The sequence below is a fragment of the Dermacentor albipictus genome, chromosome 3 (genome assembly GCF_038994185.2).
Source record: "Dermacentor albipictus isolate Rhodes 1998 colony chromosome 3, USDA_Dalb.pri_finalv2, whole genome shotgun sequence".
Classification (NCBI taxonomy): domain Eukaryota; kingdom Metazoa; phylum Arthropoda; class Arachnida; order Ixodida; family Ixodidae; genus Dermacentor; species Dermacentor albipictus.
In genome coordinates, this window is record NC_091823.1 from 68803384 (window position 1) to 68821065 (window position 17682).

At 44.3% G+C, this 17682-nt stretch overlaps 1 protein-coding gene across 4 annotated transcripts in view; it reads right to left on the reverse strand.

The window, feature by feature from the left end:
• Rab3-GEF (Rab3 GDP-GTP exchange factor) overlaps window positions 1–17682 on the reverse strand; it is a 127215-nt gene that overhangs the window by 99756 nt on the left and 9777 nt on the right. For all 4 annotated transcript variants that reach the window (XM_065452746.1, XM_065452747.1, XM_065452744.1 and 1 more), the window contains exons 2-5: window positions 14804–16093; window positions 12935–13076; window positions 11355–11513; window positions 1911–2042 (exon numbers count right to left, since the gene is read on the reverse strand). In XM_065452746.1, coding sequence (XP_065308818.1) covers window positions 1911–2042; window positions 11355–11513; window positions 12935–13076; window positions 14804–15387 — 1017 coding nt within the window. In that variant the 5' untranslated portion in view covers window positions 15388–16093. The remainder of the gene's footprint in view (window positions 1–1910; window positions 2043–11354; window positions 11514–12934; window positions 13077–14803; window positions 16094–17682) is intronic.

Genomic DNA, 17682 nt, shown 5'->3' on the forward strand with positions numbered 1-17682 from the left:
ATCTTTTTAACTTGAACTGCCCTGACAAGAGCACATGCGGCCCTTTTGGGAAGTGCATTACAAGTCCAGATAGAACATCGTATCACTGTGCAATGGCAGATAAGTTAGCATGATGCTCGCACACAGAGGCACTAGTGTACACACAAGTGGTTTAGCACTGGCACAAAACGTTGCGACAGACCACACATCCTATTTGTGCACACAGCTATTACTGCATTATGCTTCCTTACTTCATACCATATTCGTAATGCTTTAAAATTATTTTTTCAGTCACCGAAGCTTCTCCTTGTCAGCGTGTTCATGCAAATATGTTTTTGTGACCAGATGTTAGTTCTCATTCTATGAATTTCTGATAGCAAGAAAGCATGTCACTAGTACCTGTGCTGTGAGCCATCAGAATGCAGAAGATATACTGGCAGTTTCTCTTGCTTCCTGAAATTATATGATGCAAGGCCAGCAAAGCTTTTGTGCCTAAAGCTATGAAATATAGTCGAAGACCCAATGCAGCTATGGCCCGAATGCTAACCGCTTTCAAGCACAAAATTAGTTACACATGTATGGTCGGCTGTTAATGTCAAAGTGTGCTTTTCAGTAAGTGGTGAAAAGGAGCAGAGAGAGAGAGAGAGAGAGAAAACATTTATTAGAACCATCGAGGTGGTTGCTCTTGAGGTAGAGTGGGTGGTGTCCTCATTCCAGTACTCCACTGGCCATGGCTGCTCGACGTACTTGCTGAACGAGAGCTTCTTGTCCCGCCAGGGTATCGCCGGTGCTGTACCTCCCACCACTCAAATGACGTGCTAGGCGTCTTTAAGTATTGAGGTTTGCCCCCGCACCCCCACAAGATGTGGAAGAGTGTAGGGCATCTGGCGGATGCCGCGATATGTATGTGGGAACATATTACTGTATTTGTGTAGGTTAGAAAAAGTCGGAGAGCTACAGCATCTTCAGTGCTGAGCTTTCTGTGAGGCAGAGGATAAATCCTGCGGTTTAGTCATTGGATCTCGAGTCGGTCGCAGTAACTGGACGGCAGGGGCACGAAGGTAAAGGGTGGGGATTGATGAAACGATTCGTCTTGCCCCGCTCGGTTGATTAGCGCTCGAGCTAGGACGTTCGCCCTTTCGTTCCCCTCCAGACCCGCATGGCCCGGCGTCCACGTGATTTGATGGTATTCTTGCAGCCTCAGGCCTAGAGTCCGAGCCGCCAGCAGCGGTGTTCGTCCGTTGGTAAAGTTACGGCAGGCCTGTTGCGAGTTGGTAACAACATGGACTTCCCTGCCTACCCTGTCTTCTTGCTTTATTACCAGCGCCGTTGCTATGGTCTCAGCCGCAGCTGGGGTCTCTGCCCTTACGGAGGCCGCGAGGGTCAAAGAGTTGTCTCTCCCATTCACGGCGGCTACCGCGAAGAGGCCCCCTACAGGGTACGCCGCCACGTCCATGTATGTTACGTACGAGTCACCCTTGAATTGTCGGCGCTGTCTGTCGATGCAAGCCTTGCGTCATCCTTCATGGAGTTCATGGCTCATGTGCTTCGGTATCAGGTTCGCCCTGATCTTGCCTCTGACCTCAGGCGGGAGTGATCGTTGCCCATCGAGGGCACGGAGCTCCGTTGCCGTTCCGGTCCGGTGGAGGATGGCTCTGCCCGCCACCATCTTCTGTAATCTGGTCTTTTGCAAAGCCATAACTGTGTCCGACAGCTCAGCGAAAGTGTTGTGTATCCTGAGGGCCGTTAACTTCTCGTTTGAGGTGGTGACAGGGAGACCCAGGGCCGTTTTGTACGCGCCCCTGATGATGGCATCGACTTTTTCTTGGTCGTGTTTGTTTAGCGAGTGATAGTGATATGGCATGCTGCAATAAGACTAGGATTCTGGGATTTTGAAAAGGAGCAACATTGTTGTAAGAGAGTCTGCTTACCTGTTCTGCAGATGCCATGCACGTAGGCAAAAGTGGGATCACAGGAAACATGTACTCCAAGGGGTAGATCATTGTGACAAAGGCCATAACGCTCATGGAGAGCGCATTGTAATCCCGTGACTGAAGTACGAGCTGCAAGAAAAAAATATGTGGCAAGCTGTGCGTAAGCTACGTGGTAAATGAGTTCTACAGTAAAGTCAACCTCCCAAATTTTCGGGGAAAATAGAGGCTTTCATGCATGGTACGGCAAAAAGTGCAAAAGTGGCTCAGTGGCACAATCCATCACCTTGGGTACACCAACACAGACTAACTGTATAAATCATATTCGTTGCAGGGGCATATAGCATAGAGCACTAAAGAAGCAGGAAACACAACAATAGACAAGCACAACCACCAAATTCCAACTCTGCGTCACATGTTTACTGCTTCATGGTACCCTTCTAAGTCACTGCATCAAATCAGCTGTCCCAGTGCACAGGCACCTTGTCCCTCAGGGCAGTGCACTATAGCCACATTAAAAGCTTTTAGCATAGCTTGATGAGTGACCACCTGCCACAATGTCCGAACACACAGGTACAATCAGCCGCAAAAGATTACAGACAGCAGAACCTGAGAAAAAACTGTTTTACCTCTGCAGCCTCTTAATGCAGCCTGGTATTTTAATTTCCAGCCTGGATTCAGCTTTATGCTGTTACGACTTTGCCCCGCTGCACCACTATTACGACTTTGAGGTGGTCCCGTAGCGCTCGTCACCCGTTTCGTGACAGACGACCCGACATGTAGACCACAGTGTATGTGTATTCTTGCAGCCGTAGGGCCCAGCGACCGAGGCGGCCGGTGGGATCCTTGAGGGAGAAAAGCCAACAAAGGGCGTGGTGGTCGGTTGTAACTGTAAATGGGCGTCCATATATGTAGGGTCGGAACTTGCCCACCGCCAGTCAGGCGTCGGTGAGAATAACGAAAGGGATTTTATACACTATATACAGGTCATTATACAGGACAGGATCGGATCCGTACTGGGGCCAAGAGCTCACAGCAAATGCGACTGTTCCCGCACGGCGACGTCCGGCGAAAACGCGTGACACATCTCACTCCAGTCGAGAGCGGCACTGGCTCCCGGTGGGTCGGCGGATCCGGTTTTCCAGGCGGCCGCCTCGCAGCTTTATAATCCCCGAGAAACCATTGTCACTCAAACGGCCCAATACAAAGCCAGCACTCGACGGTCGTCCGGGAGGTCCAACCAGCGACTACACTGGCCACCCGGTTCAAAGTTTGCGTGCGCGGTGACCTCCAGGCAAAAGGAGGTGCGGCGCCGGGCTGTCTGGCACTTGGTTGCACGTTGGGACATGTTGCTCGCCGATGTTTCTCCGCAGGACACCGCTGCCTGATGGCTCAGCATCTTGACTTGTCAAGGGAGAATTAGGGCGCTGTGCCTTTCGGCGCCGCCCCGGGTTTGTCCAAAGGGCGCTCGCAGGATAAATTCTGCATCTTGCAGATTTGGAATCCGGGCTTGTGGTAATGGCACAACAATGCACACAAGACGAGGACAGAGAAGAGGCTAAAACACAGGAGTGTGACACCTTAGTGACACTGTCACTACCCAGCAAACCACGAATATCCATTGGATGTACCACAAAAGACCAAACATCCAAGACATTTAACAACCTCTAGTTTACGTCTATAATATGCTCCACTAGTACGTAGCAGTGAAGGGTCATCCAAAGGACGTCGAATGTCTTTGTGATTTGGACATCTCTTGCACGTCCAAAGCTTCTGTGTATTGATCGTACATTATGCAATGTGACTAGATGAACGCGCCATGCTGCAGAAATACAAGCAAATTGTCTCTGATGCTTAACAATGAGATCCTGGGAAAGCAAAAATTGGGATATTGTCTGTTCCAGTACTGTGGTCGGGCATTTACTTAGCTTTTCCCCATCATGCACACGTTCGAGGTGCTACGAGAGGGAGAATGTGTTGCTGAATAGAGAAATATCCATTTATTCATCTTGAAAAAGTTCAAGTTGAAGTATTAAAGCCAGGAATTTCAGTTATGACCGCATTTATTTTTTGTAACGTAGTTATCAGTAGTCGCACGACCTCTGCACACACGGCTGGACACTGTGCGTGCCAACGTCTTCGGTTGTATCATTTTTTTTTCTCATCCATAAATGCTTTCTCTTTCGATTATATCTAATAGCAGACTGTTAAAAATGTGTGATCTTGAAATTGCTGATATATTTAGAAAGATTATAAAGAAAAAAGAAGCTTGAACACGCAATATCTTTGACTTACCAATGCCTCGAATATCAATTCAGCATGTGCTTCGACGCAAGTGCAGGGTAATTTACCGCGCGCAAGCAGCATGAAGTGTGCTTTATTGGTGTGTCTCTTCTACTTTTGTTTGGTTGACTGTGGCCCAAGTACATATATACTAGGCAGAACTGTACAATTGCACACTGAAATTTAGAGCTGTGCTTCTGACTGCTATTTGTGGTACAACTGTTCGCCTTGTGGAGCACTTATAGAAATGTGCTTAGGGTAACGTTTTGGTATTTCACTTTCAGACATGTTTGTATCGCTTTGTTTCTAGTGCTCCTCTTTAAGTGTCAGAGATATTTCTCACTTGAAATGCTTATCTCGTAGTCTCTAGCAGCATTATGTTTTTGGTACTTTTGTGGTATGAGAAGCTGCCTGAGCAAGTTGCTTGTCAAGATGAGTGTTCCATCTCGGGATTCCACGTGTGTGGATTTTCTTTTAGTATATATGTTTAAAGATAGCTAGCAAGTACTGGCTTTGTATGTCGAATCTCGTGGCCCCAGAAGCAGGTGCTGGCATGCAGGCCATACCGTTTTGGTCACTCATTAGTATGCATTATTATTACCTCCTACTAATCAGTTTTGATCTTTTAAATATAACCGTGGCATTCTGACTGCTAGCCATTTTCTGAGTGTTAACACCCTTTTCTCATTACCAGTGTTTTAGTTAAGTTGAATTTTCAAGAATGTTTATTGAAGCTTTTTTTTTTTTAAATCCACGTTTAATTTGACCGTATACAGCTAGACCTTGCAATGAATAGTTTCATCCCTGTGCCTGGCACGACGCCAATTACTTTTGCAATAAAGCTTTATCAATTGTATAAATAAAAAGTAACGTTGATATGACATTGTTAGTCTCACTTGTGTGCTTTACCTAGTGCTTACTGAACTCACTTTTTTCATGTGGCTATTGCACGATTTGTAATAAATCATAAGGATCCACACATCTACGATTTTGTGAGCTCAGTCTTCACATTTTGATGAGCGCTAGGACTCTATGTAAAAGTTGACAGTCACTTTAGCATATGCTAAAGAGGATGAAGGCAAAAGCCTGGGAGCTCATGAGACATTAGTTAATTTACTTGTCATTCTCATTCGAGTACATTTTCTATTGTTTTCTCCCACCAATGTTCATAGGTTCAAGTGCCTGAATTAACTCGACTTTAATTATATGTGTCTTAAGTAAATTTGCCCTAATTAACAAAGACGGTCGTGGGTTCACTTCGTCCTAATTAACATCAAATGTCTTAGGTTCGATCGACTCCCACGAAAGACTGAGGGTTGGAGTGCCTTAATTAACTCTGCCTTAGTTAATGTTGCCCTAATTAACACGATATGTAATGGTTTCAATAGCTTCTTAAACACTATATTAATTAACTTTGCCTTAATTAACACCAATGGTAGTCAGTGGAATAGCCAGAAATTTTGTTCTGGGGGGGGGGGGGGGGCTCACATTGCAGCTCGGCCTTCTCCTTATAGAATTTGTCTTGGGATCAAATACATGAATAATAACTGTTGCCATTGCCAAAACTGCTGCAGACGAATTCTTGAATGCTTCGCACTGTCAAGACAAGTAAAATATGTATTTTTTTATAAAAAATAGACTTGTATGTCCCAAAAATTTTGCCCAAAATAACCGATATCAATGCTTCTATGTTTTTTGCCTATTTAATAGGTAAAAATATATCACACAAACTTTAGAACTATATCAGTTCGAAACCAGCAAAGCACTGCATGCTGCTGACGAACAAGTTGAGGACAAATATTTTAATGAAACCTTGTCATTCGAGAACCTTGTTTACATTTTTGTACACCTGCAATGGCCAGGGAAAAATCTCAATGACACTGGCCTTTGTTCCAATGTATTGCTCAGGAGCAGCTGTCACCGGTCGTGTATTGTGAGTAATTGCGCCGAAATTATAGTCGCAACAGAGAGCACATATAAAAAGCAGGAGTTCTGCAAAATATACGAGGGGGAGTCAAATGAAAGTGAGTCAATGCGAATAAATTACAAACGAGGTACTTTATTTAAAGTAGTCTCCCTGCGCATTTAGGCATTTGTCCCACTGAGTAACAAGTCACGCGATTCCCGTCTAATAAAACTACTTGGGTTGCTGCTTCAAAAAGTCTGTAACTGACTCTTTCACATCATCATCCGACACGAATCTGATTCCCTTGAGCTGTTTTTTTCAATTGCCCCAAAAATTGGAAGTCGCAAGGCGATGGTCTGGGCTGTATGGCACATGTTGCAGCGTTTCCCACTTAAACTTTGCCAGTTTTGTGTTAGACGTATCAACGACATGGGGCAGGCTTTGTTGTAAAGCAAGGTGACCCCATTCGTCAATTCTCCACATCGTTTGTTCTCGATTGTGACACACAGCCGATCCAACATTTCACAATATTAGAAACGGTTGATAGCCTCTCCAGGTTTAGCAAATTCAATCAGCAATGGCCCCTGACGATCGAAAAAAAAAAAGTCAGCACCTTTCCGGCAGAAATGACGGCCTTTGCTTTTTTTGGGAATGGTGAATTCGAATGTTTCCATTGTAACCTTGCCACCATGTTTGAGGCTCGTAGAAGTGGCACCATGATTCGTCCCCGGTCACAAGTGCAGACAAAAAGACGTCACCCTCACTATGATGCCGGATCAGATGAGTCAAGGCAGCGCCGAACGTTTCCGTCTTCTGGTGATGGTTCAAAATCTTGGGCATCCATCGCGCACGCAAGAGCTAATAACCGAGATGTTCGTGAATTATGGTGTAAACAGAACCGTGGCTAATGTTCACATGCTCTGCCAGTTCACTGATGCTTATCCCCCGTTCTTATCTAATCAGCTCACCAACCTTTGCAATTGTGTTGGGGGTGACTGCCCTGTGGCTTTGGCCCAGTCTTGGATGGTCTTTGCAACTTTCACGTCCTTCTTTGAACAGTTTGCTCTAATGCTTCATAGTGGCCAATGAAATGCAATGTTCAACGTACATGGCAGCCATACGGCAACTAATTTCTTTTTGGAAAACACCTTCAGCTGTCTCGACACCACGCTGTTCAACTTTTGGAGCGTCCATTATGTCACGCAACCATGTTCAATCCTGTGTATGAGAGCATTAAAGAACATTTATCCTCGCATCTGCATGTCATTTTGTAAATTAGAGATGCATGTGTGCCACACACATGCCTTGCAGATAATGAACCGAACCATTATTGCACGGGGTGGGTTGGCTCACTTTCATTTGACTCGTCCTCATGAATTAGAAGTGTGAAGATACAATGGAATATACAAATGCGATGATACAGCTTGATAAAGGACAAAAAAGTGTCACTGGAAACGAAGTTCACTGTATATATATACACAAATCCTCACAGCAAAACATTTAAATATATGTGTAACTCTTCAATAAATCTACATATCTAAGAAAAAGTTACTGTATATAATGTGTCAAACAAGGCAAATAAACGTGTTGCACAATCACAGATTCACAGATCACAGAATCCGAAGGCCCCCCCCCCCCCCCCCTCTTTTCTCTCCTCCTGATGTATCGTGCGTGATGGTAGGTGGCGCGCTTCCTGCCCACTTTAGCTCCTGGCATACACAATTCGTCAGTGGGTGAGCCACCATTGTTGGCTCACCCACTGATTGTATAGAGTAGTCGCGATGTCATTGCCCTTGGACTTTATTTATATGGAAAATGAGGGCGATGGCAGGAATGTGCCTGGAGCATCCATATAATTGCTGTGTGTGCGTGACAACTTTATTAATTATCCTGTAATTGATGGCCTGGGTCTAGGCCGCACTGGGGGTAGCATATAATTGCTATTGAAATAATATAATAAGTGTCAATATAATATAATGTCAATATAATATAATAAGTGTCAATTGAAGTGTCCTGTGGCCCATTACTTTCCGCAAAAGAAGAAGTAACAAAATCGAACTTTCACCATGCGACGATTCGCTGTGCTGTAACAATGTTTTTTTTTTTATGTGTGTGTGTGGGGTCGTGGCACCTAAAAGAAACACAATGGAAAACATGTTCCCAATTTAATACCTATTTTGGGCGTCTAATGTGGCTAATGAAGGAATATAGAAGAAAACGTGAGATGCCTGGTCCACAAAGAATCATACGCATACTGCTTGGTATCCTACACCGGCGAGACAAGACTTTCTGGAGGGGTTGCACTCAAACAAATGCGTTGCTATCTGTTGAGTTTCCACAGTGATGGTGTTGACCGATCAGTTTTTTTTTTCTTGTCTGCTAGCCAGAAAGCGTCCAAAAATCTGCCAGGTGGAAATACACACGGCCAGAGAAAAACGAACGTGCACAAAAATGCGCCGCGCGGTGGTCGGGGGAACATGAAAGAAACGCACACGCTCTGACTGCCTCTGGCAGCCTGCAGGTAGCAAGAACCAGAAAATTGTAGAGGCTCAATGTGTCCTCGCGAATAAAAGTCAAAGTAGAACAATAAATAAGAACGTAGTTACCTTTGCTGGCTTTAGTGTCTTGGCATGGATGCTTTGGTGCAAGTGAAAAAAAAGTTGATATTCTTTTCTGTGACTTGATGACACAAATGAACCACCACAATGCTTTGACTCATAGGACCTCGCTGCGTGCTTCGTCAACTTGTCTGATAGTGTGTTGATTTGGCTTGTCTCGTTGTATGGTCCAATGTTTGACTTTAGAAAAGTTAATTCCCCTTTGGCGTCAAATATTTATAACATTAAACCCCCAAAGTTCCAGAATTGAAAATCTAAACCACAACTTTGGAAGTGTCAATGCACCTTTTGCATCAAAAGTCCATGAGAACTTCATACCCATAAAGTTTCAGAATTGAAATCCTTACGCTCCGTAAATTCCACGGCCTCCGCAAGATACCGTGACGAGCCCGCTCGCCATCAAAACGCCCTTGAAACTTAGTGCTCGGATGGGGCTCCTGCGTTATGCGACTCCAGGTGCATGGGTGTTGCCTCGAAATCCAGCCCGAGCTTGCAATGTTCGCGCCTAAATGTCTTTTCGAGCGTGAAAAAGACATTCTAGCACAAAAAATTTCAGGAGGGGGGGGGGTGGGGGTGGTAAAGCCCATATGCTTCGGTCATATGCTCTGCTGTGGCACTTGCAGGTATGCATCTCACTATAGTGTGAACAGGAACGATCCATTAGATGTCCTATGAACCTCCTGTATCCCTAAAAGGAACATCTATCAGAGATCATTTATGTCAAGCAGTGACATCCTTGCAACGTTATAGCAATGTGATCTGGATGGTACTTGGATTATCCATAGTATGTATTTGTAATGTTGTTTGGAGAAATATAGATATCTATAAGATGTGTGCAATGTCTAAAACATGATGTTCTACAGACATCTATAGGACATAAATGGTTTACTGGGTAAGGCATTCACTGTCACCTTAGTAAACTTCATTTCCAGGCTAAGCTAGTATATTTATAAGAACAACACAGCTTGTAGCGTCTTATTGGCTATGGTCACAAACTGCTTGGAAATGAAATAGACTTTTCACTCCTGTAGTCCGTAAACTTTTGCAGTTGAGTGTATAAGCACATGTGCAAGTAATCCCGCATCACTGCATATCACTGGAGCAGAACACCTACTGCACCATGCTAAAGTATTGCTTTTGTGTTTTAAGCTGACAGCTATGGTTACTTTATGCTTAGTTCAACTTGTAATCATGTATTTTTTTGCCAGCCCTAAAAATTTCCTCTTCACATTACATGTGTAAATGTTCCTCTAATGCCTCAAATTAAACCATCCTGGCGTCTCTAAGAGGTGCAACAGTGACAGTTCCACTGCAAGTGTTTGAGAGAGAGCTCCCACAGACAAAGAGCATATGTTAGATATCATACAAATCAAGCAGTATAAGATACGCAGTGTGAAAGAGTGGAAAAGAAACAATGTTAGCAAAATACGGTTAGTTACAATAATAATAATAAAAATATTAGTTAGCAAAATATGGCTAGCTACAACCTCCGCTTGAAAAAAATCTTGACTGTGCACTCCTTCGAATTGGTTTACATGCTGAAATCAGTTCCCTTGCCAGTACGAGGCTTGTCCCAAAAAGCAGTACATTTAAAATTTCATTTTACAAACTCTCAGACCGGTCAATGTGGTCACCTTCAATATACACCCCATTGGACACAATATACTGGTTCCACCTCTACTACTGCCGAAAGCACCCTTGGAAGTCCTCTCCTGTTAAGCACTTCAGCACAATTGTTTCCTTTTGAATTGTCCTTATATTCCCAAAATTCTGTGCCCGGAGCATCGGTTTGCATTTGGGAAAAAAAGAAGTGGCAAGGGGATAAACCCGACCATGTAGTAGGGAGGGTGTCCCAGCATAGAGATGGAATTGCATGCCAAAAACTAATGCACTATCCGTGCGGAGGGCACACAAGCATCATCGTGGTGCCCAATCCAGTGCCCCTCTTTCGACAAAGTTGGTTACATGCAGCGCACACATCTTTTAGACGCTTCAGGAGCTCCACGTAGCGAGCTGTATCGACAGTTTGACCTTCAGGTACAAATTTGTGATGCACAGTTCCATGGCAGTCAAGAAACACAATCAACATGACTTTGATTTTTGGTTTGTTCTTTGGCATGTTCAGTCAAATCCAGTGTACGGATGATGTTTCGAAACCATGTGCTTCTGATATTATTAGAACAGTTAACTGGCAGTCACTGAGCACATGAGAATGCGCATTACCGAACTTTTCATTTTGACATGAGGTGAAGGGGCATCCTAATTTTTGCACTGGCCTCGAGGTCTTCATGGCCTTCCCAAAAACGCTGGATCATTCTTGCTCAATTTCACAATAAATCTGATATTGATCCTTTGTTCTGTCTGTTCATCGATTTCCATTTTGACAAAGACTAAAAATGGATAGCTCGAAAAGTGCATGCATAAAATTCTGTCCAGTCATAAAGCAGCCTCGCTCATACTAGAGGTCAAGTGGGTCCTTTTCAAGCGCAGAAAGCAAAAGAGCAGTGCGACTAACTATACCACTCCCACGTTTTTGCTAACTCACTGCATGAGCTTTTGGGACAGACTTCGTATATCACAAAGACACAGGAGACCTGCATGCAGAGCACACTTGGATGAAAAGGAGAGAATGCACACCTTGTGCTCTAGGACAATGCAGGTGAGCACTTTTATGCATGTGTCCACCCCAAGAAGCTCCAACGGAAGGTGTAGTGGAAAGTCAACCAAGGAGAAACGAGTGTGGTCGGGAAGTGCAAAGATCAGAGGCTGCTCCACGCGTCTAGGTAAAATGGCAACCTGCACAAAGGCAAAACACAGGGCGACAACATGGTCATACAACATACACATAGTCGAATTGCATGAATGGGCTCAACACTACGAAGCAAGGAACTAGAAGAGCCGCTCTAACCTGTTCATATATTCTTAAGGTACAATCTCTACCAAAACACATTTGCTATCTCCTTGTAACAAAATGCCCTTCCCGAGTGATTTTCAACAACAAACCACAAACTACAAGACCACTGCTTCTGCGATTTGAAGAGATGTGTCGGAATCTTGGCATAGTGGACACATTACGTGGCATTAGCCACCGACAAAATCCACTACCCCCATGGTTCATCTTTCCGACAGCTTGCGATCTCACTTTAACACAGTTCCGTTAAGCATAAACCCCACCACATCACATTATTCAGGAATTCCTGGCACTAGAAGAAAAATACAGCAGTTTCACGGACTTTTATACTGATGGTTCGAAAACGAATGACCATGTTGGAAGTGCAGTTGTCCAAGAGAACTGGGAAGAAACAGTAAAACTTCTGCAGTGCACATCACTTTTCACTGCTGAATGTTACGCCATTTCTGTAGCCATAGAGCAAATAGTAAAGGAGAACCTCACAAATAGTATTATATACACAGACTCCCTAAGTGCACTCACAGCTATTCATGCCAGAAATGCAGTCACACCATTATTAGGAGACATTATACACAATTTAATAAAAACCACAACACAAGGACTGAACATTCAATTATGCTGGGTTCCGAGTCAAGTCGGAATTGGCACCAGCATAAAAGGGGCTAGCTAATGGAATACTGGCCCAGTTGCAAGTTGGAACATTCGTGAAAACTACATGTCAGCATTACTACACTGCAAAAACACTGCTGCTACAGTGCTGTTGCCCATTCTCGAGGCAATCTTTCTAACACAGTGATGTCTGCTTACTAGCACACCATCTTTTCCAGCAGGCACCTGCCTTGCCACTAGGAGATACGCACCAGTTTACCATTATTCTAAAGGCTGAGAGTAGTGCAACATAAGCAAATGTAGCAACAGTGGCAAGCAGTTTGTGGTGAGATAAGCTTTCAATGCTCATATGTACGTTTTATTTCCAGCAAAGAGCTTCCCCATGGCCAAAAAAAAGCCTGAAACTGCAAGTGAAATGCATTGTGAACAGGATGCCATATGTGCACTCTACATAAGAAAAAGTGTGCATAATTTCATTGAGTCCAGAAAAACTAAAGTTAACCTACTTTTATAATATCAGGGTTGGAAGACTGCTACAGATCCAAACAAAACCTTCACTTGGTTAAATTCATGGTTCTTGGGAGGTGTTGCATGGGAAGCATTTCTATTCACTTTGCCATCTCAACTTGCAATATCAAAAAAGAAAAAAGCCGTTATCAATCTCTCAAAATGGTAAATGTGATTGTAAAGAACAGACCTCCACACGTGTCTTGCCAGGCACAGGAACAGGTGCACTCAGCAGCTTCAACATCCATGTCTCAATTTCTCTCACTTCGTGGAGGACGGCACTTGAGTACCCTTCAGAGACACGGCCTAAGAAGACATTCCACACACTGTCTCTACAAAAAAGAGAAACAAAAAGAAAAATTTGCTGAACTATGCCAATGACTATGCTGATGTTGTTAAGCTACAACTAAAAAAAGCTTCTCTGCATTATTAACATGACAGCAGGGCAACTGCATTGCTAAAAAGCAGAGGTCACATACAGAGTAGCTACTCAGAATGACTGCACAATATATCATACGATTTGTACAATGATATAACACTCAAGACAATACTTTGAGCACATTCCATATGGCAATGTCTCTATTGACACATAAATTTGCAAAATTCAAGTGGTGCCATTGTTGTATCATTCATCAACACACCAAGCAATCATTCCTCTTCCTAGTGACATAATATCCAGTTCAATGACTCAGTTTAATAACAGGCATTCAGCAACAGGATGCTTTCTTGGGGGCCCACTTCTTCAATGCACATGACAACTGTGTAACATGAAAATCCTTACATGAAAAGCATCCACTTATAAGCATTGTTCATCATCACCACAAGCCCGGCCAATTGGCACACAAAGATACTGAAAAATCTGAAAGTGATCAACTGAAAACAGACCTTCATAATGCACTTTCACAGAAGCACCACATTATGGCAGTTATCTTAAGTGCAGTTATCTTAAGTACTAGGAACATCAAAACTCAACAAAGTCATAGACAGTCATAGTCATATCTTGTGATGCATCATCATGGTTCTTAATGGTGTATGTGTGACACTTGGGAAAGACAAGGCTGCATAATAGATGTACCATTGTGGACAAATGAAATGGGAACAAGTAATGATTCGAAAGTTTAACCTTAAACCAGTACTTATCCGTTCACCAAACATGGTGCACACCGAAGTGTACAGTGAAATCATGCTAGCATTATACAAATTGGTGAAGGTGCATATAAAAGGTTGCATTCTAGTTAGCCCTGACTTGCGCATGTTTCAACTGTCCAGGATAGTAGATGTATAAACTACTATCATAAACCATGAGCAAATATATTAAGAAATGATAATGTCACATGGTGGCGATGCCACCTAAGGGGAGGTGTTCCATAAGAGTCCGCCTAGTGGACATGTCCATTTCATCTGCTGTTAACTGGCTGGGCTGGGGGCGCTGGAACAGGAGCCAGGCACCACAGCCAACCAGCACTTCAGCAGCAGACGAAATGGACATGTCCACTAGGTGGACTCTTACCAGAATACCTATCCTGGTTGAAAAAGAAACACTTAAGGTGCAAGCTCTTGGCGAGCTGTGCTCGGAAGGAACAACTCAGCAGTGACAGTTAGTGAAATAAAAGTTGGTTCGAATGCAATCTCACATGCAGCCAGTGCTTAAACAGCTCCAAGATAAACATGCAATTATAATGACAAAGAGAGAAGCTAACACAGTCATCATGTTGAATATGTAAAGTGACAGGCCTATGTTGTAACACGACATAGTGAGTGTGTCCAGCGTAAGAATGGAAGCATAACATTATAAACTCAGAAAAAGATAGACCGTAGGAACATGCTATCACAAATGCACACACAGTTACACATCAATAGTTTGTCCTTCTATTGTCCAGTGTTTGTGTTGCCTTCAGTGATACATTTAGCGAAAATAACCGCAATAACGTGCCAGAGAAAGTAACATCCACATTTTTGTAATGGGCTCCATTTCAAGGCTGACATAGTAGAAATACAACTAGCCCAAAAGGAATTGGCTTGCAAATCTGGCTCATTAAACCCCACCAGCCCATCATACCTGCTGGGTATCCGGTTGGCCATCCTTGAGCCAAGCAGCAGGCGCTCATGTGATGAATCAACCAGCTTGCGTAGCGCAAAAAGGCACTCGCGGAACGTCGAGAAGAACGGGTGGTGGCTAATGATGCACAGCGACACGAGCGAGTGGCTTGACAGGCGCTTGCGTCGCCGAGCCCGGGGCGCTGGGATGGGTCGTCCACCTTGGTACTCGGGCACACTGCCTCCATCACCACTCTCGACAGATGATGACCTCTGAGTGTGCAGTGCTGCCCGGTCGAAGGGCCGGAAGAAGTTGACACAGATTCCATACCGCACCCGACTTGTGTCTTTCTCAGTGAGTGCGAAGACAAAGGGCGTCGACTCTCGGAGGCTTGTGCGCCTGGGCCCAACCAGGAGGCACCCCTCGGGCTGACAGAAGAACACCACATCTGTTGGAAGCGGGAAGTCTGCATGGTCTTCGGTGGGGTACCGTCGCAGCAGCTCCGGTGGCTGGACGGGCAGATTCCGGTTGGGCTGGCGGACCCCAGACACGACGATGTAGTCTAGCAGGCGTGGGCAGAAGTACTTACGCACGGCGTCGGCCATCGGCGACGCCTCTTGCTCTTTTTGTGTGCCCCTTTTCCTTCTTTTTTTTTTTTGCAGATTTGTGTCCCAGCCTACACTTCACAACACTAGATCCCCATGGACAATGGGTAAAATGTTTACTTTGCTCACACTGATTTTTCTCAATTAACTTCTGTTGTGTTCAGTAGGCCTTTTCCTTTTGTTGGCAAAGCTGAACCACGTGAAAACGTTGGTGTCAAAGAGGTTCGCTTGGACAAGTTGCTTCAACTATCACACATTTGATGCCGATGTCCTCTAGCAATAAACTCGTCTTGGGCACAGAAGTACTTAAATGTGTTCAAGCTTAAACAAAGGGGAAAGGAAAATGCCTTTAAAGCACTGAATCCTATATAAGCAATTTGGCAGAATGAGATATGTACACAAACAGTGTGAGAAGAAGGCCTCCACAGGCAGGTTTGAGAAGGAACTGAGGGTTTGCAGAGTAAACTAAGCCACCAGTGGGCAAGAATTAAAAATAGAAACAAAGGAAAGAGGAAACTAAATGACAACTAAGGAGGGGCAAAAAGAGAAGAGTTCATTTGTAGTTATCTGTTGATGTAGACAGTGCGTGTGGGCTGCTCCATGGTAATTATATTGCTGATAAACACCGTTGCTCGAAAGATGGCCCACCGCGTCTCCTCCGGAAGTGCTGTGCCCACCGATGCCATGGCTTAGTCATTCCTTCGCACTACAGGAGAATTAAAAGAAATAATAATGTACCAGTGAGAACACACATTGAATCCCACAGTTCGATGACACTACCCACACAGCAAATGCAGACAGCATGCTAAGCTGCAACGTATGTGGGTACTTCTGTACTCTGTGTGATTTGATACTTAGCCATATTCATTGCCATACTCACAGTGTCTCACTATTCATTGCCCAAGACATTGCCGTAAACCTGTTCAATCAACAAAGCTGACAGCTCAGAAATATTTTTCACGAGTGCAACGACATACTGTATACACTCGTGTAAGGGCCGCACCCTCAACTTGGCAGCCCAAAATTTTGGAAAAAAAATATTCCATCGGAGAAGCAATTGCATTTGGTGTTCGGATTTTCCTACAAGGCTCAGCGTCCAAACTACTCATCCCGAAACTTGTCCCTCGCTGTGGCTAACTTCTCCGGCTAACTTCCCATTCTGATTTTTGCTAAGCAACAGTAACAGCTGTTATCAGCTTTCCTCTTCTTTCAGACTAGTGCAATATATGTGCTGAGTCATGGTACACTGAGGAACATTTTTGTGTCAACACTGCAGCTTCAGAATGTGAAATTCACCTCACTGTGTGATAACTTCGGGGATGAATGCATTCAAAGACGAGCCTTGTAGATAAATCAATCAAACAGAAGGAACCTGCGTTAGGATACAAGTATCTTAGATTGTTCAATATACATGTAAACAGCACACTGAATAATGAAGTAAAGCAATAGCTGCGGGCAGTGTGCTGTCTCATAACTTCGTTGTCAGTCTCTTCAGTGCGACATTGGCACTGCTGGTGTTGGTACTCCTTGGTACTCACTCTTCTTCATCACAATTGCATTGGGGGCCCGTTAAAGGATCCCCTGGTGGTCAAAATTAATCCAGAGTTCCCAACTACGGCGTGCCTCATAAGAAAATTGTTTTGGCATGTAAAACCCCAAAGTTCAATTCAATTCTTCATCACAATCACCCCCGGTATAGAAAGCAGTCATCCTGGTAACTCAATCTGTTGGAACAAGCGGCTCATTGTAAAACTTGACGCGGTCAACGTAGACAATGTTTTGTCCAGGCAATGAAGATTAGAAGGGGTCGTCAGCTGTTCAATGATGTAGTTCACTGGCAATGTATGTTGAACAATGAAATATGGTCCGCAATCAATGGAAGGAACAAGTTTTGAGAGAGGCCAGCAGGGTGATTAAAACCAGAGCCAGGCTAAATCTCCAGGAGAGTAAACAGGTGGCACAGTGGGGGTGCCATGGAGCTCTGTAGCACTGCTGCTTGGCAGTGGTAAAACAATGTGCTAATTGTCGGCATTCTTCCGCATGACATGCAGCTGTGGACACTGGCGTACACTTTGAGGCATCAGAGTGGTAGGGCAGTATAGCGTCCATGGTATGAGACAGGTAGCGGCCGTAGAGCAAGAAATAAGGAGAGAAGTGGCTCTTCATGAAGAAGGGATAGGTTAGCACTGTCTTCTGCAGCCCTTGAAAGAGCACGGCTCAGCTCAAAAAAAATAAGGGGGAGGCCGTGTAGTTGACCGGGTGGTAGCCTTGTAGGCAAACGTAACAAAATCGCAG